The sequence below is a fragment of the Ostrea edulis genome, chromosome 1, assembly GCF_947568905.1.
Source record: "Ostrea edulis chromosome 1, xbOstEdul1.1, whole genome shotgun sequence".
NCBI classification, from domain to species: Eukaryota; Metazoa; Mollusca; class Bivalvia; order Ostreida; family Ostreidae; genus Ostrea; species Ostrea edulis.
The window spans coordinates 71,728,860-71,755,915 of record NC_079164.1 but is presented as its reverse complement, the minus strand read 5'-3'; the positions used below and the strand labels follow the sequence as shown (position 1 = coordinate 71,755,915).

Here is a 27,056-nt window from a genome sequence, read left to right as displayed (position 1 = left end):
AATAGCCAAGTTTTTTATTACTATTTTTGTATATCAATCACTATGCAAAGTATTAGAAATCAACGAAATAAAACATTAATAAGATTTAGAAATTTGCATTAAAACGGTCATAAAAAAAAACTTGCACTGTGTAAGAAGCTGAAAATTCAAATTTTCTAAACGATGTCACAAATGTATCTCCACTCCAAAAAGTACAAAGTGCTTCATTTGAACAAGAAATGTTTATAAAACATATATGCGCACATGGTGCATAATTGAAAAGGGTTATACACATGCATCATTTAATTGTTAGTAATGCCACAGCAATTCAAGATATTGAGCAGACAATATCGTCCTATGTCCAGAGTGGATTGACCATGTGACCCAAAAATCAATAGGGGTCATCTACTCTTAATGCTGTACCAGTATACCAAGTTTGGTGTCAATCAAGCAAATGATTCTAGAATATAGAAGATGATATATCATTATGTCCAGTTTTACCCTTGACCTTTGATCATATGACGAGAAATTTCATACGGCTCATCTACCGCTTAAGGTGTACCAGTGTACCAAGTTTCATGTCTGTCAAGCAAAAGGTTCTCAAGATATTGTGCAGACAGTATTTTAATATATCCAGTTTAACCATTAACCTTTGACCGTTTGACTTAACATCAATAGGGTTCATCTACTTAAGATGTGCCAGTGCACCAAGTTTGATGTCTATCAAGGAAAGAGTTCTCAAGATCTTGAGCGGACAGTATCTTCCTATGTCCAGTTTGATCCTTGACATTTTGCTCTCAAAATCGGTAGGAATCGTCTATTCTTGAAGATGTACCAGTGTACCAAGTTTGATGTCAAGTAAAGGTTTCTCAAGATATTGTGCAGACAGTATTTTACTATATCCAGTTAAAACGGCCTCGGTATATCTAAATGTCGAATTGAAGGCTACAAAAGAGATTTTTTTGTTCTCTCGTAGAAGTTTTTGAATAAATTCTGCTTCATAAGAATAGAAAAACAGGTCAGCTAACAAAGGAGATCAATTAGTGTCCATGGGAATTCTAACAGACTGTTGGAAGACCTGATCACCAAAGGACACGAAGATATTGTCAATGAGGAATTCCAGCATATTTTTAATTTCGACATCAGAGTACTTGTGCGTGGAACCAGAGTGGTGTTTAATAACAAAGTAAATTTTTGGTTGACTAATCACTAGATTATGAATATTTCCGTTTTTCACTTTTGTTGAAGCAATTGTCTATAATCTCAAAGACTCTAGTCTTTAATTTATCTTGAGGAATGTCTTGAAAAGTCATACGTTTTAAATGATGTTGTTGATTTGACAAAAACTTTGCGATTTCAAGTTTACTAAAAGTTCTTTAGAAGTTTTTAGAATCCACATTTGATTTACACCACTTCTGGCATATGTAGTGGCACAGTATGTTTGAAGTTTCTCCTTCAAAGCTGTTAATATTTTCACGAGGAGCAAAGATAGAGGCTTGGTAGAACATATACTCGATCCAGCAATGCATCTTTGTTTCTAAGGGTTTTTATGAAATTTAGGAATCCATTATAGGTACGGTAACTTATAGTCATCCGAGCCATTGACTGGGATATTAAATTCGTCTAAAACTGAAGCATGGTTTTGAAGAATCTCTTCTTTTGAAAGGGCAGTTGAGGTATAAGTACGATTACCAAAAGTGGAATTAATGCCATATTCGTTTTAAATACAGTTGTAATAATGAGGCTTACAAACAACGTCAATGTTGTTACAAGCTTTGTCAGCTGAAACCAAAACATACTCCTCATGTAACCTATCGAATTCTTTTGTCACTTCTGGTTTATCAAACAGAGGATAGGTCGTAGGTACTTTTGTTTTGATGTGTCTAATGCGGGATTATTATATTCCTCTTATACCTTTAATCAATTCTGACAATGTATCGAGTCTTTCTTTGTCATATATAGCCCATCGTCTAGCATAATCTTCGTCAGAATTCATAATAGAGATGAAGTTCTGTCTCCAATTTAAAGACTGATGTTCTCTATATTTAGGACCTTTTAGAATAAGTGATTAGAGGTCCTCATTTTCAACTATATCAACATCACCAGTAATGACATGACCCGCTGGACTATAGTTGAAAGACGACGAAGAACAAGAACATCTAGGTGTACTAAGTATAAGATGGTCTATATCTAGGCACTGCAAAGTTTGTTTATCATTAAAAAGTTTGGATGCAATAGTAGAAGTATATTTGTAGGAAATACAAGGTGTAGACCTGAACTTGAAATAAGTAGGAATTCACGACTGAACTCTTTAATGACGAAGAATGTTGCTTATATTGACGGTATCTATTCCTTTGTTTGTAAATTAGAGCTTAAGGAACTGGCGGCATGATTCGGAAGGAATATCAATAACACATGGTACTTTAAAGAGCATTTGATTGCCAACATCCATAATCATAGAGTTCAGTCTATATTGAGGTGTTGAAAAATACAAGTATAGAGTCCCATCACATTCATTTTATTTCCTTGTGGACTAGTCAAATTTCCTACATCATGTACATTATCATTGCATCCATATGGAAATGCAGTACCTAGAGTCCTGATCCAGTGATCCTCTCGAATCAAATGACATTTGAAACGCGAATCATAACAAAAAGTAAACTAGTACCTTACATGAAAATGGTTATATTAGAAATACATTTGCAATTTTTTCCGATTTATATTCTAAGGAAGAAATTTTTCTTTCCATTATTCTCAAACTTTTCAATATACTAGATAAATTACATGAAAATGATTAAAAGTAGGTAATGAATGTGTACGAAGAATTAATTTCACACAATCAGAACGTTTCCAAATTCTTCAGCAAGCTGACACGTACTTTTCTACATCATTACCGACTTTCTTTATAACTTCAAACAAAAGTTCCATGTCCTTTGTGCATGTGGCCGTAACACGCATGGCTAGTGCTGAAAAACTTCATGCATATCCAGCAAATGTGGCTCTTACAATCTCGACATTCCATATGCTGACAACCACCATTTTTCTCAATTCCTGCGAAACAATTTGGACATAACCTCCTGTTATTTGGGTCTTGATGCATCCATTTTTTAAGTCCTGTTTCATCATTACTGTTTTCCATCTGATACATCACACACGATATTCCATTGTGATACTCGACGTGACACTTACTGCACATACTCGTTCTACAAACATCGCAAACTATTCTTCCGCCGACATCGCTGACTTTGTACACCATAGGACAGTCTGGCATTATACAATATCGAACTTTATCTTTGTTTCCCATTACAAAACAGGACAGAGATGAATTCAATATGTTCTGCAGGCTACAGAATCCAGATTTTGTCATATTCACAAAATCTTTCCATGCCCAAAGCACATCACATTTATCATGAAAACATTTGAGTGGAAACTCCTTGTTTCGAATGGCAGATTCTATGTTCATTTTTATACAGTCCCTACAGTAGGGATGACCACATGATTCCAATCTGTAAATATCGCTTTCTTCAATTTCACAAAAACATATTCCACATTCTGGTCGATTCGAAGCTGCAATTCCGACATTTATTTGCATATGGTCGATAATTTCCTCTATGCTTTTAACAGCTCTGTCAACTGCATCGTCTGATCCTATCATTTTTATTCTGTGATACCTGTGATCAAGTTCCACTGTTGATAAGTTTGACAAAGCTTTCAGGCCTCCAAGGTCCACCCCATGAGCCACAATAACAGCCTTCATCAATCCAGGTGGTTTGGATTCTCCTTTTAAATCAAATACTCGAATTCGTGACGACGATAATTTCTCGACATACTTTCTAACCTTTCTAAAAGAGATTTCACGATCGTCCTTTTGGCCATGCACAGACATGGATGTATTTCTATAATCTAACAAAATTAATGTATTGGTCTTCTTCATAATTTTTTCGATTTTTGCTTGACCGTCTTGAGTAAACAGATATCGAAGTGTTGGAATCTTTTCCAAGTCGAACGTTTCACCTTGAAGCATTTTTTGTACTTTGTTTCTAGTGTGCACCATGCTTTGAATACTGTCTGCATCAATGTCTATCACATATTTGTCATTGATCAGCTTCACATGCATTCGTCTACCACTATCTTCATTCTGTATTTTCTCACAATATGTTTCAATATTCCTTTCTACTCGTTTGTACACAGGCGCTAACACGAGAAGTCTAGTATGTATTTCTGGAGTAACACAAACGACGTGTTCTCCAATTGACATTCTGTTGCGTAACCTAGAACATGCCTCAAAGCCTTCCTCTGGGTCTTTAAACGTAACAAAAGCCTGATAAGTAAAGTCTGACAATTTGGGCTCCAAGATAGAAACCTTAAACTTATTTGGATGAACATACTTTTTGAACTCGCTTTCAAGTCGTATTTTTAAACTATCCAACATTTGAGGAGTTGTATTTACCTTTTCACGTATAACAGTCACTTTTCCAATCTCATTTTCAGAAATATTAAAGTTGTTTAAAATACTTTCACGCAAAACATCTTCATTGGCGAGTTCACTGATCCCAGAAACAAACAACTCGTTTTTTTCTTCATTCAGATGTTTGTCTTTATTGCTCCGATTTATCCTCGTTCTTTTTCCTCCAACTGTAACAGAGTTAAGCTGATGTGACAAAAGTATTTCGTCCATTTTATCTTGGTCACAAATTTCAACAAATCCAAACCCTCGAGACTTTCGTCTACACCATGTAAGTCTTGCTCTGAGTAAATCACCTTCCGCACTTTTCCCGATCCCTTTTGGTGGTTTTGCAGAAATTTCGAAATTTCCTTTTTTAGTAGCAATAACTGCAGCTTTTGCGAATTTTGACTTATCAAATATGATCTGTCCAAGATAACTTGAATTAGTGTTCTTTGGAGACTTTCGTATGAATGATCGAATTGATCCAAACCGTCTGAACCATTCCACCATTTCATCATTGGAATGAAATGCATTTGGATCCCCGAATACAAACACATTTTTGTATTCGTCCTGAGTCAAAATATCTTGAACTTGTCCCCCTGGTCCTATTGATATCCTTACACTCGTAAACTCCGGAAGAATAGGATGCTCGGCAATTTCAGTTCTGACTTTCTCTCGGATAGGGTCTATTGCTTTTTTCAGGGTGTGCGAGGATATTTCTCTGTCATCTATTGGTGCATATATTGAAATTTCTCCTCTGTCGCGATCTGCATCGATTACAAACACAGAGTCTTTGCATACCATCGTAAGATTTTCTTGCATGGCTTTCACTTTACTGTAACGGGGACCAACAAACTCTCTGTGAACTTGAAAACCAACATATTCCGTTAACACTGGTGTAACTTTTCTTCTTTTTACATCATCAATATCAAAATCTAAAGATCCTTCATTCAATGCTTCCTCGACGTCTTCATCTGCTACAGCTGTTATATTTACACCAAAATCACGAGAGGTTTGCATCACTCTTTCAACAATAACCCAGTTTGGGTAAGAAGCTAGCGATTGAAATGCTGATGAAGGATGCATAATGACCTGTTGATTTTTATCTATGAAAAAATAGCCAGCTTTTTCATGTCCGAGAAAATGACAGAGATTGCTTTGAAAAGACTTGAACAGCAGCTTCTGCAAACTCCTTTCCACGTTTTCAGCATCTGAAAATTCAAATTTGATGTTAATGGAAAGATCTCTTTTCAGAACATACAAAATTTCTTTTGTGGCATCACGAATGCTTCGCATAGATTTTCCATTAATTGAATTATCTCTGCTCCATCTTCCTTTTTGCTTTTCGTCAACTTTGTGCCATTCTTTATAAACACTTAAGTTTGTAAAGTGGTCACCATGTTTATGACAAAATGGAATCTTCAGCTTGTCTGACCTCTCTTTTTCTTTTTGTGTGCCTCCTCTATAAAACAATGAGCTGGAAACTGTGCAAGAGGCAGCAATGATAATTCCCTCCAAACCAACGTTATGGTCTATAGCATCATGGACAAGAACTCCTAGATTTGGTTCAAATGGGAGTTTAGCGATCCATTTACCCAATGGTGATATTTTCCCATCTTCAATAGCTCCGAGTTTACTTAAGTGTTGGAAAGCATTCTCTATTGAGACTTTCTCTGGAGCTTGTACAAAGTCAAATTCCAGTGGATCTACGTCTAATTGCAAAAGCTTAAGAATTGCATGACCCAAGTGTATTTTCAAAATTTCTGGAATAGATGTAGGGCACATCATTTCGTAATCTTCCTTGGAGTAAAGTCTATAACATTTACCCGGTTCTGTTCTACCTGCCCTACCTTTTCTCTGGTCCGCGGAACTTTTGGTAACTTTCACAACTCGCAGTGCACTTACTTTTTTCCTTGAATCATACAACAATTCTTTCACAGCTCCTGTATCAATTACATATTTTATTTCAGGGATTGTTACTGATGTTTCAGCCACATTAGTTGCAAGTACGATTTTTCGTTTTCCTTTTGGTGATTTTTTGAATACTAAATTCTGTTCCTCCGTTTGAAGTTTACCATGTAGTGGCAAAATCCAGTGATCCTTTCCTCCTCTTAATAAAACTTGCAGTTTTTCTGCACACTGTTCAATTTCTGCTTGGGATGTTAAAAAAATTAAAATATCTCCTGGCGGCTCTGTTCTGTGAACTTCTACTGCTTTTTCAACACATTTCATTTCGTAATCATCAACTACCTCAAGTCCTGAGGAAGTTGTTAGCCATTCAATTTCAACTGGAAACATTCTTCCAGAGACTTTCACAACCGGACAAATTTCAGGTCCTCCAAAGTATCGTACAAAGACATCCGGATCTATCGTTGCAGAAGTCACTACAACATGAAGTGTTGGTCGCTGTGGCAAACACTTCTTAATCATTCCAAGCAATAAATCGGTATAAATACTCCTTTCGTGTGCTTCATCAATCACAACACAGGAAAATTCAGACAGCAAGGGGTCTTTCAAACACTCGTTCAAAAGCATATGGTCAGTCATGTAGCACACTTTAGTGTGACTGTTCATTTTTGACTTCATACCGGTTTGATATCCAACAAGATCTCCAGCGTTTGACTCAATCTCTGATGCAACTCTTTGTGCAAGACTCACCGCCGCTACCTTACGTGGCTGTGTACAAATGATTTTCCCAAGCGAACTCAATTCAGACTCTAAAATGTACTGAGTTATCTGTGTACTTTTCCCAGATCCGGTTTCTCCTAGAATAATACAAACTTGATTATGAAGAATTGTATCAACAATTTGAGTTCTTCTTGCATATATTGGTAATGCTTGCTCCAACCGTGAACACTCTATATCAAATCGTTTCAATAAGTAATCATATTCTTTTTCCTCAACGTGTTCTCCTTTAAAAGACTCAATTCTTTGTATAGTATGGGACAGGTATGATTGAAATTCACTCTGTTGTTGTTTCAGTTCTACGATTTTGTAATTTAAAGCTTTCTTCTGAGATTTTTTCTGTTCGTGAAGCGAGATAGCAATATATTTTATCTTCTTTTTTGAAGTTGCAGTTGTCTTGTTTAATTTTGCAGATTTATTCTTAGTCTCCCTTATCTTTTCTATATGTTTCCCTAAAACGTCTTTAGTCCTCTCATATATATACTGCGAAATTTTTATGCTTTTTCGTCTCGTTTCAAATAGAGCTCCTTTTTCATGCTTTTGGAATTTGTCTTGTGTTGGTAACACGCCTAAACTGGCACGTGTCCCTTCCTGGGATAGAGACACACTATGCTCTGCAGTTTTTTCTTGTGCTAATGATAAACTAAAACTTGTTAGATTCTCTTGTGGTGATGACATAACAAGCTTTGTGGGGTTTTCTTCCTGTGGTAGTAATATTACATGCTTTGCAGAATTTTCTTGTGATTGTGACATACCACGTTTTGCAGGTTTGTCTTCGGATTGTGAAACACAATGGTTTGCAGATTTTTCTTCGGATTGTGATATCCCATGCTTTGTTGATTGTTCTTGGAATTGTGAAACACCATGCTTTGCGGGTTTCTCTTGAGATTGTGAAACACACTGCTTTGCAGGTTTCTCTTGGCATTGTGAAACACCATGTTTTGCAGGTTTTTCTTGTAATTTGTACACATCACGCTTTGCAGGTTTTTCTTGGGATTGTGGCACACCATGTTTTGCAGGTTTTTCTTGGGATTGTGACACACCATGCGTTGCAGGTTTTTCTTGGGATTGTGACACACCACGCTTTGCAGATTTTTCTTGGGATTGTAACACACCACGCTTTGCAGGTTTTTCTTGGCATTGTGAAACACCATGCTTTGCAGGTGTTTCTTGGGATTGTGACACACCACGCTTTGCAGGTTTTTCTTGCCATTGTGAAACACCATGCTTTGTAGATTTTTCTTGGGATTGTGACATGACACACTTTGCAGATTTTTCTTGGGATTGTGACACACCATGCTTTGCAGGTTTTTCTTGGGATTGTGACACACCATACTTTGTAGATCTTTCTTGGGATTGTGACACACCAAGCGTTGCAGGTTTTTTTGGGGATTGTGACATGCCAAGCTTTGTGCACTTTTCTTGGGATTGTGACACACCATGCGTTGCAGGTTTTTCTTGGGATTGTGACACACCATGCATTGCAGGTTTTTCTTGGGATTGTGACACACCATGCTTTGCAGGTTTTTCTTGGGATTGTGACACACCATGCTTTGCAGGTTTTTCTTGGGATTGTGACACACCATGCGTTGCTGGTTTTTCTTGGGATTGTGACACACCATGCGTTGCAGGTTTTTCTCGGGATTGTGACACACCATGCGTTGCAGGTTTTTCTTGGGATTGTGACACACCATGCATTGCAGGTTTTTCTTGGGATTGTGACACACCATGCGTTGCAGGTTTTTCTTGGGATTGTGACACACCACGCTTTGCAGATTTTTCTTGAGATTGTGACACACCACGCTTTGCAGGTTTTTCTTGGCATTGTGACACCCCATGATTTGCAGGTGTTTCTTGGGATTGTGACACACCACGCGTTGCAGGTTTATCTTGGGATTGTGACACACCACGCTTTGCAGGTTTTTCTTGGCATTGTGAAACACCATGTTTTGCATGTTGTTCTTGGGATTGTGATATGACACACTTTGCAGATTTTTCTTGGGATTGTGACACACCATGCTTTGCAGGTTTTTCTTGGGATTGTGACACACCATGCTTTGTAGATTTTTCTTGGGATTGTGACACACCATGCGTTGCAGGTTTTTCTTGGGATTGTGACACACCATGCATTGCAGGTTTTTCTTGGGATTGTGACACACCATGCTTTGCAGGTTTTTCTTGGGATTGTGACACACCATGCTTTGCAGGTTTTTCTTGGGATTGTGACACACCATGCGTTGCTGGTTTTTCTTGGGATTGTGACACACCATGCGTTGCAGGTTTTTCTCGGGATTGTGACACACCATGCGTTGCAGGTTGTTCTTGGGATTGTGACATGCCAAGCTTTGTGCACTTTTCTTGGGATTGTGACACACCATGCGTTGCAGGTTTTTCTTGGGATTGTGACACACCACGCTTTGCAGATTTTTCTTGAGATTGTGACACACCACGCTTTGCAGGTTTTTCTTGGCATTGTGACACCCCATGATTTGCAGGTGTTTCTTGGGATTGTGACACACCACGCGTTGCAGGTTTTTCTTGGCATTGTGAAACACCATGCTTTGCAGGTTTATCTTGGGATTGTGACACACCACGCTTTGCAGGTTTTTCTTGCCATTGTGAAACACCATGCTTTGCATGTTGTTCTTGGGATTGTGATATGACACACTTTGCAGATTTTTCTTGGGATTGTGACACACCATGCTTTGCAGATTTTTCTTGGGATTGTGACACACCATGCTTTGTAGATTTTTCTTGGGATTGTGACACACCATGCGTTGCAGGTTTTTCTTGGGATTGTGACATGCCAAGCTTTGTGCACTTTTCTTGGGATTGTGACACACCATGCGTTGCAGGTTTTTCTTGGGATTGTGACACACCATGCATTGCAGGTTTTTCTTGGGATTGTGACACACCATGCTTTGCAGGTTTTTCTTGGGATTGTGACACACCATGCGTTGCAGGTTTTTCTTGGGATTGTGACACACCATGCGTTGCAAGTTTTTCTTCGGATTGTGACATGCCAAGCTTTGTGCGCCTTTCTTGGGATTGTGACACACCATGCTTTGCAGGTTTTTCTTGGGATTGTGACACACCATGCTTTGCAGGTTTTTCTTGGGATTGTGACACACCATGCTTTGTAGATTTTTCTTGGGATTGTGACATGCCAAGCTTTGTGCGCTTTTCTTGGGATTGTGACACACCATGCGTTGCAGGTTTCTCTTGAGATTGTGGCACACCATGTTTTGCAGGGTTTTTTTGGGATTGTGACACACCATGCTTTGCAGGTTTTTCTTGGCATTGTGAAACACCATGTTTTGCAGGTTTATCTTGGCATTGTGACACACCATGCTTTGCAGGTTTTTCTTGTGATGATGACACGCCAAGTTCTGTGGGTTTCTCTTGTGGTGATGACACGCCAAGCTTTGTAGGTTTTTCTTCAGATTGTGACACACCATGCTGTGCATATTTTTTTAGGGATCTTGATACACCAATCTTGGCAGGTTTTTCTTGTGATGATGACACGCCAAGCTTTGTAGATTTTTCTTTGGATTGTGATACACCTAAACTGGCAGTTTTGTTTTCTTGTGACATTCTCACACTATGTTTTGCAGGTTTTTCTTGGGATTTTGATACATCATCTCTAGCAAGTATATTTTGTGATGGTGTCACTCCACACTTTTCATATTTCTCCTGTGGTAGCAAGACACCATGTTTTAAATATTTTTCTTCTGGTAGTGACACACCATGCTTTGTATGTTTCTCTTCGGACTGATACACATCTATCCTTGCAGGCTGGTTTTGTGATAGTGATTCACCCGACCTTGCAGTTTTTTCTTGGGATTGTGACCCAAAATTTATAACCTCATCGGTTGTTTGATGTTTGCACCCCTGGAAACTGTTGATAGCGACAAACTCTCTTTCCCTCGATGAATTATTTAGATATCTTAAAGTTGTACTATGTTGTTCAATTGGTGAGGAAAATAGAGTAACGCCATTTCTTGCCACTGAGGAAGATTTCACACTAGATTCTTCCTTCCTATGAGTTTCTACTCTTTCTTTTGCTGGATTAGCTGCCTCTTTTGTTAAACTTTGATCCATCTTATGTAATCTACAAAAATCGACAAAAACATTATATTCTGTAATAAAACTTTGCAAAATTCATCTTAATACAATCAATCATTAGTTCAAATGCTGTCTGACGTATTTCATACCGATTGTTAGGCTGTTCTTGGCATACTGATTTTGACTATGGATTACTTTGTTTACCTTATCAAGATATAGGGCTTAAGGCGGGTGTGACCGGTCGACAGAGGATGCTTCTTCCTCATAGGCACCTGATCCCACCTCTGATGTGTCCAGGGTTCCGTGTTTGAACAACTTTCTATTTTGTATTCCCTATAGGAGTTATGAGATTGATCACTGTTCATTATCTTCACCTTTCATTTAAAGGTCAATGTGGCAGAAAGTTTATTATATCTTGATTCACTTTTACTAAGCTGTAGCATGATTTACTTTTCTTTTTGGGGGCAGGAATCAAATGAATTCTTTATCAGCAATATACCAATATGAAACAAACCTGTATTCCTAAGCTTGAATAAATTGCCAACGTTTTTAGTACATTTGTAAAAACTTCTCCACTTATTCATAGAAACATTATGGATGTTTTTGATAGTCTGAAATTACTCACCTGAATTAATCTATAATACGGTCTGTATTAAAGGTGAAGATAACAAACAGTGATCAATCTCATAACTCATATAAGCGATACAAAATAAAAAGTTGCGCAGACACAGGCCCCTGGATATACTAGAGATGCGATCAGGTGCCAAACAGGAGTAAGCATCCCCTGTTTACTAGTCATACCCGCGCTGAGCCCTATATCTTGATCAGGTAAACGGAGTTATGCGTAGTCAAAATCAGTCTGTAAAGAACGGTTTAACAAGCTGTATGAAAGAAGTCAGACAGCATTTGACACAATGATAGGTTGTATTGGCAAACTAAATTGATAATAGCTTAACATTAATTTGTTTCTCAGTAGTCTGTCTCGATTTGACAACTGAGCATACGCAAAACAACCTCTTGCATACTGAATCAGTTGAGAGATATAAACAGCATGTACAGGTGATAATGGAATATTACTACATAAATATGGGAAGACGACAATGAAGAAGCTGAAATAATCCCGTTAGTCATAAAGTTGAGATGTTAATTTGCCGTTAATATTTATTTTCAATGAAACATACAAGTATGAAGCAGAAGTGAATTTATGATGTGTTTATAAACGAGTCTAGCGCAGGCAATTTATGAGGATTCATCTGAGATCTTTTACGGAGATCGTAAGAGGAGTTTGTTCTCTACCCGAATCTTGCTTGGGAAAAATGTGTGATGGCTTTGTTTGAATATAAATTACCCTCAGATGTGTAGGTAAATGTGTCGGTAAGTTGAACTCTTCATGAAATACGTGTATTTTGTATGTAAGTAATACTACCATTTTCCCCAAGCACATTTCAGGTACACAAGGATACGGTGAGTTCATTTATCAAACAAAAAGTTATAAATAATTGTTATATCAGCTGCTCTGAAGCGATTTACATGAAACACTTCAAACAATTATAAATGATCATCACGTGATCAACGAAGTCATGTGATATCATAACAGATATGCTACTATATAGCCGAGAGAACCTTCTATATAAACTGTCTATACTAAAGTATATAAATTACAAGTGGAAATCAAACACCGACCTCGCAATGCATGTTTTGAACGCATTTCAAACTCCGGGAAGTCTTAACATAGCTGCGTGTGTCTAAAACTGAAGCATGGCTTTGAACAATTTCATCTTTTGAATGGGCAGTTGGAGTATAAGTACGATTACCAAAAGTGAAATTAATGCCTTTTCGTTTAATTAATGTTTTCTGCCACACTGAACAATTTTTCAGTTATATGGTGGCGCCCAGTTTGTATTGGTGGAAGAGAACCCAGATACAATGTACCTGGGAAGAGATCACGGACCTTCCGAAAGTAAACTGGGAAACTTTCTTACTTACCGGCGCGAGCGTGATTCCAACCCGCGCCGACAGAGGTGAGATGCCGTGTGATTTTGAGCGTGATGCTCTAACCACTCGGCCATGGAGCCCCCCGTCCCTCCCCATTTCGTTTAAATCGTTGTAATAATGGGCCTTACAAAGACATGTTGTTTCACGCTTTGTCAGCTGAAACCAAAAGATTCCTCGAGTAACATATTTAATTTTTCCCCACTGATTTATTAATCACCGAAGGATAGATGGTACGTATTTTTGTTTTGATGCGTGAATTTTAATGTTTCTCTTACATTTTCAATCCATTCTGACAATGCATCACATTCTTATTTCATTTTGTGGTTCTATGGAACACATTGTGAGAAAATAAAAGTTGGAGACTCTCTTTTTGAAGAAAGAAAAAATTATCTTGGCTACATTTGAAACAAACAGCCCATGGGGTCTTATTAGTCACCTGGATATCTATCATGTGCCATTTTCCATATATATAGTAAATTGGTCAAAAGTTCTTCAAAATTCATTGTCAAACAATGGTGAGAAGTTCTAGTGCAGATGCTCTGAAAAATATCAAAACATCATTCCATGTATAAAAAAAAGAAATTCGCAAGGTGGGTATATACCATAGTGTCTACAAGCTTTGTCTATGAAGTGCCATTGTGACCTTGACCTTTGGTCCCATTATCAATAGGGTTCTTACTCTCTTGATAACAAAGCTACACGTGAAGTATCTAATCAATCAAGCAAAAAATTTGGCTTGCAGAGTGGCTGCATTCTTTTTCTTTAGATACCCGTAGTCACCTTGCACTTTGGCCTTTTGACCCTAAAATCATTATGGTTCTATTTTGATAACAAAAGTATCAATACGCAATTTCCGAGTTGTCCAATAGTTCTTTCCCTTTGTGGAACTCTTACGCACAGTGAGACGCAAAACATACTATCATCCACACGCGGTAGGTGCAAATGCTTATCGCTGCCATCCTATATTACCTAAACCCCGATTATCAGACATCATGCAACCACCCAAACTGCAGGTACACACAATATTATTAACTTTATTAGTACTTAATAATAAAATATCTCAAAACAAAAATCAATTTTCTTTGATTAAATATCACTCGTGCAGAAGAGGAAATAAAAAATAATTCCATGTTTGATTTAATGGCCTAATTCAATCAAATATTATTCTTGATATGGTCAGTTTAATGTATACCAACGGCTGATATAAACAAAATTTACACTTTCATTACTTTTATCCATATTTACATAGCTAGTCTATAGTATATGTATACATCTTGTGCCCACCCAAGCGTTCAACAGAACACTGAACGTACCTCTATCACAGAAGAGTTGATATCTCGGAAGTTACATCTACGTATCAAACTGAGCAAACAATGTTGCTCATTTTAAACACACACGAACAGTCCCGTTATAATATCGCCTCTTGTAATGAATAGCAATTGCAATTCGTAATGAAAAACAAAATTAAAACCCCGTATGTGTTTCCTCTTAGCTCTTCAATTGAACCCCTTAATCATTTATTGTTTGCAATCACAGAACGCCTTGCTACAAGTCATCGCTTGCATACATACAACAAGAGTACCACAAGCGGTACAACATACGCCCGTTAGACCTTCAGTGCAATATCTGTATCCATGATGGAAAACGAACTCCAGAAAACTCTTTGACCTACTTTTTGCCCTAAACTAGATCACGGTGCACCAATCAAGTTGAAATGTAAAGTGATTATGTATTTCTGTGAGAGGGAGGTTCTGACAAAATTCCAGCGCATACCTGACGCTCATAGTCCAATATTTCCTATTAAGTAATACTACGACATTGACCTTTAAAAACAATAGGCATAAGGTAATCAAATGCACCAAGTTGTAAAATCCTGGAGCTTACGGTTTATTTTGCATTTTGCCTACAAGGTCCAGAAAGACTGACAGACGGATGGACAGACAGATGCCCCTATATTCTTGTCATGTGCCTTTTCCTTCTATGTCAAGAAATATTACAGAAGAAACCAAAAGCTAATTTATTCTACTAGAAAAAGTACTAGATCAAAATTATTTACATGTTTCACTAAAATATCATGTTGTCAACTCAAAGACCGTGAAAAATGATTCTTGCAAGGGACGCTGAACGGTTTGTATGGAACACTGCCCATTTTGTGAACCGTCTGCATGAAATGATAGTTGTGGCTTGTATGCTTTATGAATGGTCCGCACGAAGCGGTAGGCATGGCCTGCAAGCTTTAGGGTTTTTGGCATTATTTGATTATAAAAGAACAAGGGGGAAGTTTAAACTGGTAATAATTTTGGTCAAGGTCAAACTTCACAAATAAGGTCTTACCATAAAGAATATATATACAAAAAGAAAATGAAAGCCCCACCTATAATATCTCCGGGTATATTTAATAGGCTATGTTTCCTTAAAAGTAGGTCGAATTCTAAGTTCAAGGTCAAAGGTCATGATATGAAATGAACAGTTTTGCCAAAAGAAATACACATACAAAATATGAAAAATCTACGTTCAGGACATATTGAACAGGTCAGATTCTTCTTAAAGTGCGTCAAACTTCCAGGTCAAGGTCACAAGATAACACACTATTGAATCACAGTTAAGAATGTTTATACAAAGTATAAAAGCCGTAGTTTAAATAGTTCAAGAGATATCTTAAAAGATGTTTCCTATACATTAGCATATAACACATTGATCTCCTATTGTGGTCCCATCCTATACCCGGGGACTATGACTTACACAAATTTTAATCTACTTGATGTCAGGAAGCTTTCATGTACATTTTCTTTTTAAAAGATTTTCCTTATATACTCGTGCGTAAAACGTTGATCTCCTATTGTGGTCCAACCTTCGTCTGGAGGCCATGATTTTAACAAACTTGAATCTGCACTATGTCAGAAAGCTGCCATGTAAATTTGAACTTCCCTGGCCTAGTGGTTCTTGAGGAGATTTCCTTATATATTCCAATGTGAAATTTTGATCCCCTATTGTGGCTCCATCCTAACCCCAATGCCATGATTTTAACAAACTTGAATCTGCACTATATCAGGAAGCTTTCATGTAAATATAAACATTTCTGGTCTAGTGGTTCATGAGTAAATTTTTAAAAATTTCCCCTATATATTCCCATGTGAAAATGTGATCTCCTATCGTGGCCTTACCCTAATTTACAATTTTGGTAGAGGCTTCCCTGCTCTACATCACTATGCATTTAGTTTTTCTTACACATATGAGGTTGTGGAGAAGAAACATTTTGCAAATTTGTCAATTTTTGGCAGTTTTTGCCCCACCCCTAAGGCCTAAAGGGTGCAGGAGTCCTGAAATTTACAATTTTCGTCCTCCTTGTCCCAATGATGCTTCATACCAAAATTGAAAAAAAAGGACTAGTGGTTATCAAGAAGAAGTTAAAATATTTCTTTTGTTAACACATGACGCACGACGACTGACGCAGACCAATTGTAATAAATCACCTGAGTTTACTCCGCTGGCCTAAAAACAATCTTCAAGCTACACTATATCAGGAAGCTTTCGTGTAAATTTCAACTTCACTGGCTCAGTAATTCTTAAGATTTTTAAATGACCAGTGGTTCTGGAGAAAAAGATGTCAACGTGAAGAGGTAATAACAGATGCTAGAAAACGTTTGATCAGAAAAGCTCACATGAGCCTTATATTTCCATATTACACCTCTAACGAATAATATCCCTACTGCTACTTGTATGCAAAAGGTAATAAATGCTAAACTTACTATAATGCAACAGTGTTTCCAGCTTAAGAAGAAAACAGAGGCATTATAGGGCTAGATCATTCTGAACTTCCTTGTCTTCACACCTGAAATTAAATTACACTTCCTTAATCATTTCATTTTACTTATAGGAACATAATAGAAAAGACACTTAGTTTAGTACATGACAGGAGAATATATTTACCTCCCAAGAAACATAACTCTCACACTGATTGTAATTCCATGAAAGATTTACAAAAAATGCATTACAAACAAGAGGCCTATGGAGTACATTGTTTGATCAGTGAGTTTTCTTTTCTTCATATATATATGATGCTGTAATGAACGGATTATGTAGATTTGTTAATTAATCAACATTACAAGACTGCCTTTGCCATTCTATTTCGACTTGTAGTTTTTCGTGGGGGAAATTGTCAAATATTATTCAATTTCATATAACCCCATTCAAACATTTTTTTCTCATAGATGTCATCAGTTGTAGGCGAAATGCCACAAATGTTGACCTATGTCTCAAGGCCGTAACAGTATGAGTTTTTATATCATATCAATGCATACCACAGGATGGGACCTCCACATTTAAGATCCTTTTCAACCCGTGTCCTCCCATCAACCAGTAACTTGAATTAAGGTGGGTCCTTAGTCCTGGATTTTTGGGGTTTAGGTAGCATTTTTTGTTTGGAATCAATAGATTAACATTCAGAGTAATGAGAAAAGGCAAATTAGTTAAGGATTTCCAGATTTATTTTCATTACAGACACTACTGAAGTAATGTACCCCTATGTAGATTTTTATGAAATTCATTGGAAACAGTTATCTGTTGTTATTTTAAAATAAAAACAACAACAAAAATTTTAAATTGCATTTATTTATCAGGAAACATGTCAAGAACTAAAACACATGTCATTTTCACTATGTTCATTAAGTTTTAGTATAATAAGTGCAAAATTATTGAATTAGCCTTACTCTCCAAAATGTTAAAAAACAAACAAATATGGACACAATTTCCTTATAGCATGGTTTACATATCATTTTTTCTGGTTATATTAGTAGATGTACATCTGTTATAGTTATTTATGAAAAAAAATCCATACCTTTCCTGAATAATTTCAAATCTATAGCTTCCAGAGTATGTATACCCCCATAAAAACCCTAAGTCTGGCACCATACAACTGAGCTATTCAAAACCACTCATGGATTAAAATTTTATGTAATTTCATGAAAAGACACAGATAATAATTCCTTATCACCTTGGTAAAATGTTTGTGAAAAATATAGGAAATCTATTGCATAATGGACTTGATAAATAATTCAATGAAAACAGAGTTATTGTCCTTGGATTCAATATTTTGAAACGCATAATTGACTATTCAAATATAACTAAGACTTTTGAAATCGTTTATGGCTAACAAGATTTTTTACAATAACTATTGAAAAAGACTCCAACAAAATTTATGTTCCAGTCATTAAATTATTGACTTTGCACAATCTTATGACGTCACAGGAGTGTGGAACTACGTTAACCCCCTTTGCAGGGTCAGTCAAGTTTTTTTTTTTTTGTCAAACCAAATGCAAGAGATCATCAGTGTGAATCATAGTTAATTAGGTTTTCATATATTGCAGTTTATGGGTTGCCCCCATCTTGGGGCATTATAGTGGTTGACTACATTTGTTAAAAAAAATAGCAAATGCCAAAGTCACAGATAAGAAAATTACAAAGGCCAACATAGGGAAATGAGATCTTTTTACTGCTAGATGGCTGAAAAGGGATGTAACTTGCAAATTTGTGATGATACCTGTATTGTACCGGTACTCTCATATTTCACCTCATTCAACATATCATATTTTTAAGGGTGTCTTTTCATCTCATGAGAATTTTTCACTCATGCAGGAATGTCAACAGTTTCAATGTAATGCAGTCACAAATCATCCAGTGTCAAAAACAAGAGCCCCACGGATCACATTGCTCACCTTTGCCCTGTCATTGTTCAGTTATTGTGATTTTAAAAGACTTTTTTCATTAATCTTTATTCCCATGAAAAATGTTGACCTTATATTGTGGCCACAAAAGATCACAACATACATGTACCTGGAAATGAATTCACATAACACAGAGATGGATCAACATCAATATGACTAACATGAGCTTGCTGTTCTGGATACCTTGTAACAAGACATTTACATACAGATTATGAAATCTCTGCCGTAAATAGTTCAGGAGATATTAAATAGGTCAGATTTTTATTAAAAGGAAGTCAAACGACAAAGTCAAGGTCACAAGATCAAACCTCAAAGCATATTGATCAAGGTCTTGCCCTGAAGAATTATACAAGATATAATAGCTTTACTTTATATTGATTATGTCAGGTGCTTTAAGAAAGTGTGTCAAGGTCACAAGATCAATTATGGTCTTGTCATAAAGAATATATGTATACAAAATATGAAACCCTACCTTGAGTAGTTCTGAAGACATTTAACGTGTTATGTTTTCTTAAAAGTTGGTCAAATTTCAAGGCTACAGGGTCTTGCCGTTACAAATATATATACAAATTATGAAAGATTTACCTTAAATAGTTCAGGAGATATTGAATGAGTCAGAGACTTAAAAAGTAAGTCCAACTCCTAGGCCAAACTTCACGAAATAATAAAGTCTTGCCATAAAGAACATATATACAAAATATGAAAACCCCATCTTAAAAAGTTCAGGAGATATTGAATAGGTCATGGTTTGTTTGGGTTTTTTTATAAAGTAGGTCAAATTTCACGGTCAAAAGATCAAATACCATTGTGTACAAGGTCTTGCCATAAAGCATCTATATACAAAATATGAAAGTCCGAGCCAAAATACTTCTAGATATATTCAACAGGATACTTTTTCTTGAAAGTACGTCACACTCCAAGTTCAAGGAAACAAAGTCAAAGGTCATGATATAAAATGAAAGGTATTGCCATAAGAAATATGAATATACCAGATATGCAAGATCTACCATAAATAGTTCAGGACATATTGTATAGGTCAAAGATTTATCAAAAGTAAGTCAAACTTCCAGGTCAAGCTTTCAATGACACACACACACACACACTTGCGTTGCATCAAAGGTCTTACCATAAAAAATGTATATACAAAATATAAAAGCCCTAGTTTAAATAGTTCAAGAGATATTTTCAAAGATTTTTTCATTTAAGAAATGAACAACACTTTTGAGCTGTTCATGGTCAATATGAACGGATTTGGATTTGAGGCAAATTCTGTGAATCATCGACCATGAATAGCTCAAAAGTACTGTTCATTTCTTATATTTATATTTATTTACTAAATCACCATTGTTTGTTTACATTGCTTGTATCAGTCAGGAAATATTTTCTTGAATATTTTAACGAACTCCTAAGATCCACCTATGTCACTGTCGTTTTGTGACGTACGTCAAAACATAGACATGACGTCACACTTTACCCTGTTTTTTATCAACATTGCACGGTGCACTGTATTTTGAAGCTTGGAGACCACAATCTACGTAAGTTCACAAGTGTGACTTTGCGAGATCTTGTATTTTTTCAAATCATTACGCTCTCTGTGTCGTGCTTTATACTAGTCCATAGTCCGTTCATAGTCAATAGCGTGCTGAAATTGGTTGGTTCATAGGGGAAAATGCGTGCGATTTGTAATATATATATATATATATATATATATATATATATATATATATATATATATAAATAAAATATCCATTGATGACTAAGTAAACATGATCCACATTTAATTAATCACACTTAACGCTTTCGCCGTGTAGTTCGGCTCTTCAGAGTGTAACAATTTTTACAAAAAGAGTACATTATTGCAGATGGTCAGCAGACGTAAATTGTACCCACCGTAGTGAATGACGCTACACTTATTCGCCTCCAAACGCGGGAGTCGCATTTACAGGAAGTAACTACCGCAGAACTCGGAACTTCCGTCTTGTTATGACAATGTAGTTAAGACGTCGTTATTGTGACGTCACAAAGAGCATACTAAATTGGCGCAAGTTAAAGTCAATAAGGCGCCAAAAATAAAGCAATGACTTGAAATATTATATACTTTCAATTTCATCTCTACATATATCACACGATATAAGCCCGGAAACATTCCGGCCCACAAACATTACGTCACAATCAATACACAAGCCGGAACTACGCCGTTAATTTTCAAATTTTTCGTGTTTTTCATCTTTTACTCAGTTAAACCAATAGAATAAAATTATTGTTAGTTTCTAAATGAAATTGAAAGTATATAATAAAAAGGTTATAGACTTTGTATGGGAAAATATGACGACCTAGTTTTTTTTATTGCAGACGGTACGCGCCAAAAAAAAAAATCGGTCGTCATATTTTCCCATACAAAGTTTATAACCTATAAATATAACATCCAAATTATAATAATTAATTTACATTCAATTTAGGTTTGAATAACTTTACAAAATAGACCTCTTTTGCTCTCCGTAAGTGTTCATTATTTTCTAAAACTTTATAAAACGGAAATATTAAAAAGTTTCCATTGGCGCATTAATCGAAATGTTCACTGCATGGTGTATTCCTGACGGACGGGTCCCGTATTTGTTGTTTGTGGACCCTCACACGGTCTGCTAGTTTGGTTCCGGTCTGTCCTATATATATATATATATATATATATATATATATATATATATATATATGCCCAACCCTACCCTTGGGGACCATGAATTACTCAAACTTGGATCTACTCTGTCAGGAAGCTTTCCTGCAAATTTGAACATTTCTGGCCCATCAGTGGTTCTTGAGCTGAAGGTTTTTAAAGATTTGTCCCTTTATATTTGCTTGTGAAACTTTGATCCCCTGTGGTGGCCCCACCTCCGGGGGAGGGGGGGGGCATGATTTGAGCAAACTTGAATCTGCACTATGTCGGAAAGCTTTCATGTAAATTTCAACTTCCCTGGCCTATTGGTTCTTCAAAAGAAAAATTTAAAGACCCAATTTTAAGTTAACACCCCCAAATTATAAGCTGCCTGTCAATCAAATATTTAACAATAGATCTCAGGTGGAGTGACATCTGCAGACACTGTGGTCTGGAGCTACCCCAGAGAGGTGTTTTAATAACAATAACTGCTAGTAGCTACAGGCATTGGTTAGATCTTGAGGAGGCCCAGTATAACTGAGTTTTGATAGCATTGACCTGTCCACAACTGCTATTTTCTTGTAATTCAATTGTTTTTAAAAAAGACCCCTGAACAATGCAATTTCAATATAATTGTAATTTTCTCCCCTCTATGTACATGTATTATAAATTCCACAATCAGAAATCAAACAATAATTTGCACAATAATTTCTAAAACTTGTAACTTATCGAAATAATTTATGTCATCAATTTATGATACCTCTATATTTATGACAGAAATTATTCATTGAGTCAATGACTGAGAGAAAGAGGGGGTGGGTGTAGAATGTGTGTCAGCTACCCTTAGGAATACAACCATTATTCAAACACTATGACCACAGAAACTCTGCAGAGGTCCCTGAGACAGGTCCTGTGGATAGAAAAGCATGGACAGGTAGATTTCTACCATGTTCTGTCTCTGTGTATTTCTTTGAGTGCCATGGGATATAGCAATTAACACCTTTGTAGACCCTGGCCACTCCAGGTAAATAACATCTGTTTAGATTAGGCTCCACCTACATTAGTTGTATTGTTAGAATAGAATATTGAGACATGATTAAACTATATGAAATTGAAAAACTAACTCTAATGGGATTCAAAAATAAAAATTACACCATTATATTAGTTTATTTATTGTTACTGCGATCATAAATTTCAAGTATTAGCCGCGCAACTTAAGATATATAGCGCAATACATGTACACATTTATATACATATTAAGAAATTTTGCAATATATGTATTTTGTAAATAATTGATTATTTTGTCCACGCATATTTGATTTCCCCTTCAAAACTAGGAATCAATAACGTTGTTTTGAGATCTTTTTGAAGTGATGCATGGAAAGTACATAACGTTATCAATTATACGAGCATTTTAAAATGCACAGGTGTATACAGGTGTCACCAGCCTTTGAAAAGCATATTTTACAGCACATACATTTTCTGATTTACCTATAATCCATGGCCCTTGTCAAATTACTTTTTTAAAAATACATATATAATATATCATAATACATATGGTTGTTTGGTTTTTCTTCTTGTTTTGATAGTAAATGATAATACATGATTTAGTAACGATGTGTGTTGATTAAACTGACAAAAAGCTTGAAATCTAAACCAAAAATAATTTTCAGTCGCCCTAAGTTACATGTGTAGCTGATATACTTATATGAAATGCCGTATAAATCACGTGGACTGGAGGTTAATGTCGAGCCCTGTGTATATAAAAATCAATTCACTAGCCCCTATATAAAATTTTAATTAACTTCAAGTGCCTACCCGTGATATAAATTATCCTTTAAACCATATTGGATACAAGCTCTAATAAACTAACCAAACCTTGTACAAATCATTATGAAGTCAATCAAATACTAGGCCTAGGTGACATCGTCAGCTGTGCAGTCCGACACGTATTTTCCTGTTCGTGGAAAAAGACAAGTCCTACTTTCGTTTTGTTTATTATAATTGGGCGGATAAATCAATACCAAAAAGAAACATACTTTTGGGAGCTTTTACACCGACATCGGAAGGCCTCGGTGTTCACACGGAGATTCTAATGCGCATTAGTTTACTTCAAATTAAAATTTGTACGTTGCAATTTAATGCAAATCTAATTTACTTCGCATTAGCTCCGTGTGAACGCAAAGCGAAGCTAATGCGAATTAAATGTAAACGCAAGCGTAATGACAAATTTGGGTCACATGCATCATACCCGTGGTCAGCTATAGATATTAATGTTATTTTTGAGCGAAAAAACTATATCAAAATGATAGTAATCACTAAAAAAACAAAACATGCACAAACAGCATGTCAGTAGACGTAGCCTAAATCTGAAGCCTGTTCAGCACTTGCGGGCGCACACAAGTTCACGCCTCTAGCACCAAAGGATTATATTAGGAATATTCGCGGGCTGAATAGGCTTTAGGCATACTAAGTAATACATACGGAAGGAATTGCTTTTAAATATGATAAAAATGTTTCAAAATGATGATTTGGTTTTTTTTTTTTTTGGTTTTTTTGGTTGTTTTTTTTTTTTTTTTTGTTTGTTTGTTTTTTGGGTTTTTTTACATTTTTACAAATATGCCGCTCATTGTTTAAACTTTATACCATAAGACGTCATAGTAGACTTGTAATATGTATTCGTAATGGTGAAAAAGAAGTTCCGAGGTTTTAAAACTGGGTTCATGAAGAAGCAATACATTGTCTTGATTGAATGCTGGTCATTTGAAAAAAAATAACAAGTAATATCTTGAGAACATATAAAAACAAACACGACAAAACTCCTGGTGTGCAGATCAGTTACATGTACATTGTAAACATGTACCGGTAGTACACTGTATATATATGGTGTTTTGAACAATGAATTCTGTATAACTATACACAATAATCATTAAATTATCTATAAAAATAATTTTCAATGATATAGTCTAATCTTTTATTTATTTCCCACACCCGTTATATTAAAGTTTATCTACTCAGGATAAACTAGGTTATTTTGAGCACATTATTTCATATTATTATAGCAAGAATGATAACTCCTAGTATTTTTAGACTTAGATGCGATTGAAGATGTAATCCAGTAGGTTTATTACCTAAAAAACAAGGTGGATGGCGCATGATCACCAACCTGTCCCATCCCTATGGTGATAGTGGTAATGATTACATAGACCAGCAATCTTGTTCTGTTAGCTATGCTTTATTAGATGATGCAATTAAGATAATTCAAACCAAAGGAAAAGGGGCTCTAATGGCAAAGATGGACATTTCTAGTGCATTTAGGCTTTTACCAATAAATCCTCAGGAATTTTGTCTGGTAGGTTTTAAGTTTAACAATTCATACTATATTGACAAGTGTTTACCAATGGGATGTTCAGTATCTTGTTCATTGTTTGAAAAAATTTCATCTTCTTTACATTAGGAGTTGGAACAGAGGTCGCAAAAGGATGGGATTGTACATTACTTAAATGGTTTCTTATTTGCTGGATCAGCTAACTCTGGTGAATGCACAGAACTGATGCATCATTTTCAAGAACTGGGTAATTTTTAGGAGTTCCAATTGCACCAGAAAAAACCCACAAGGTCCTTGTACAAGGTTGTCATTTTTAGGCTTGGGAATAGATTCTGTGCAAGGTACCATTTTTGTTCCAACAGAAAAAGTTGATGAATTGCTGGCTAAGATAAATTACATTTTGGTTAGTAAAAAAGTAACAAAGAAAGAATTGGAATCACTTGTTGGTTCACTTGCTCTTGTTGTAAAAGCATTACCTGCTGGTAGGGCATTTTGTAGGAGAATTTACGGGGCATTACAAGGTGTTAGTAGATCTTTTCATTTGATTAGAGTATCTAATGAGATAAAGTTGGACCTTCAAATGTGGGTTGTATTTCTGAAAAATTTTAATGGCCTTACTCGGTTTCCATCTGCAGATTGGTCAAGTAGTGATACGTTAGAAATTTTACACAGATAGTTCAAGAGCTTATGGGTGTGGGGTTGTTTTTTGGTGATAAATGGAGTGGGTTGGGTTGGCCAGCAAGTTGGTCTCAGGAGATAAGAAGGATATTACTTTGCTGGAACTTGTTCCAATAGTATTAGGCATTGTTACTTGGGCAGACAAACTAGCTTCCAACAAATTGTTATTGCATGTAGATAATTTAGCACTAGTTCACATAATTAACAACAAAACATCAAAAAATAAGAGAGTAATAGTTCTATTAAGAGCTTTGGTCCTCAACACCTTGCAGAATAACATTCAGATCAAATGTCAACATATTGAAGGTATTAAGAATGGTAAGGCAGATGCTATTTCTCGTTTCCAGTTTCCGGGGTTCCATCAGCTGGCTCCTGGGGCTCGGCCTTATCCCTGTCCAGTTCCTATGCAATTTTGGCAATTGTAGAGGACCTTGTAGATGCTAGTGTTTCAGAAAATACAAGTAAAGTTTATAAGCAAGGCATTCAAGCCTTTATTAAATTTAGGGTAGATTATTCTTTCCCTCAATTATGGCCTTCTCCTATTGGCCATGTCATCAATTTTGTTGCATACATGTCGGAGAAGAAATGTGCATTTTCGACTGCCAAGTGTTATTTGTCAGGTTTGAGCTTTATTATAAATATTCATGGCTGGACAAATTACGTGGAATCCTTTTTGATTAAAAAATTGCTAACTGGTTAAAAAAGGCTGACACTGTCTAGGGATATCAGAAGGCCTATAACATTGCAGCTATTGTTTCATATTATTAATAACTTGCCACATGCAGCACATTCTTTATATAAGGCAACATTATTTCAATGTGCCTTTTTGTTAGCATTTTTTGCCTTGCTTAGAATCAGTGAAGTGGTGGGCCTTCAATCGGATTGTGTTCAATTGTTAGAAAACCATGTTAGTCTCCTCATCAAAAGTTCCAAAACTGATAAAATACATAAGGGCTCAGTAATAAGAGTACCAAAGCATGCCCAGTCATTAATTTTGTTTACATTACTGCAAAAATTTCTTGCAATGAAACAGACAATTTTATCCAATAACTTTTTTGTTCATTTAAACTCCAAACCTTTGACTCAGTATCAGTTTTCAACAATGCTCAATAAATGTTTATCATTTTTGAATATCAACACATCTGTTTTTGAATCTCATTCTTTTAGAATTGGTGGGGCCACATACCTCTATTTAAACGGTATGAATGAAAATAAAATCAAAACCATTGGCAGGTGGAATTCCTCAGCCTATAAATCATACATAAGACCAATTGTTTAAAAGTCTGATTGAATTTACCTGTTCCAAAATTGTTTCATATTGCATTTGGATCATTATTAATTTATTGGGCTCAGAAATATGCTCAACAGAAAATGAATAACAACCTAAGACTTGCATCTCATAGGATAATTTGGCATGGAATAAGAGGTATGGTTTGGTCTCAGTTATATCCAACCATCCAAAAAAAGTTAAAAAATAATAACCCTCCAACAATCCTTGTAATACAT

The 27,056-nt window shown here is 36.0% G+C and overlaps 1 protein-coding gene across 3 annotated transcripts; it reads right to left on the bottom strand.

The window, feature by feature from the left end:
• LOC125676304 (uncharacterized) lies at positions 1 to 27,049 on the bottom strand. 3 transcript variants are annotated; one of them, XM_056159313.1, is made up of 3 exons: positions 23,363 to 27,049; positions 16,921 to 17,003; positions 1 to 11,222 (listed from the first exon to the last, which is right to left on the bottom strand). In XM_056159313.1, exon 3 carries the CDS (start codon positions 11,210 to 11,212, stop codon positions 2,891 to 2,893), a length of 8,322 nt encoding a protein of 2,773 aa, XP_056015288.1. In that variant the 5' UTR covers positions 11,213 to 11,222; positions 16,921 to 17,003; positions 23,363 to 27,049; the 3' UTR covers positions 1 to 2,890. The 3 variants fall into 3 exon arrangements, with proteins under 3 accessions (XP_056015288.1, XP_056015286.1, XP_056015289.1); XM_056159311.1 differs by having other exon boundaries at positions 23,423 to 27,049; XM_056159314.1 differs by lacking the exons at positions 16,921 to 17,003; positions 23,363 to 27,049 and having other exon boundaries at positions 1 to 8,230; positions 9,199 to 10,570.
• Positions 27,050 to 27,056: the final 7 nt, after the last annotated feature.

What these genes read in the sequence shown, in the direction of transcription:
- LOC125676304 (XM_056159313.1), bottom strand. Translation starts at nt 11,212, where the DNA reads ATGGATCAAAGTTTAACAAAAGAGGCAGCTAATCCAGCAAAAGAAAGA.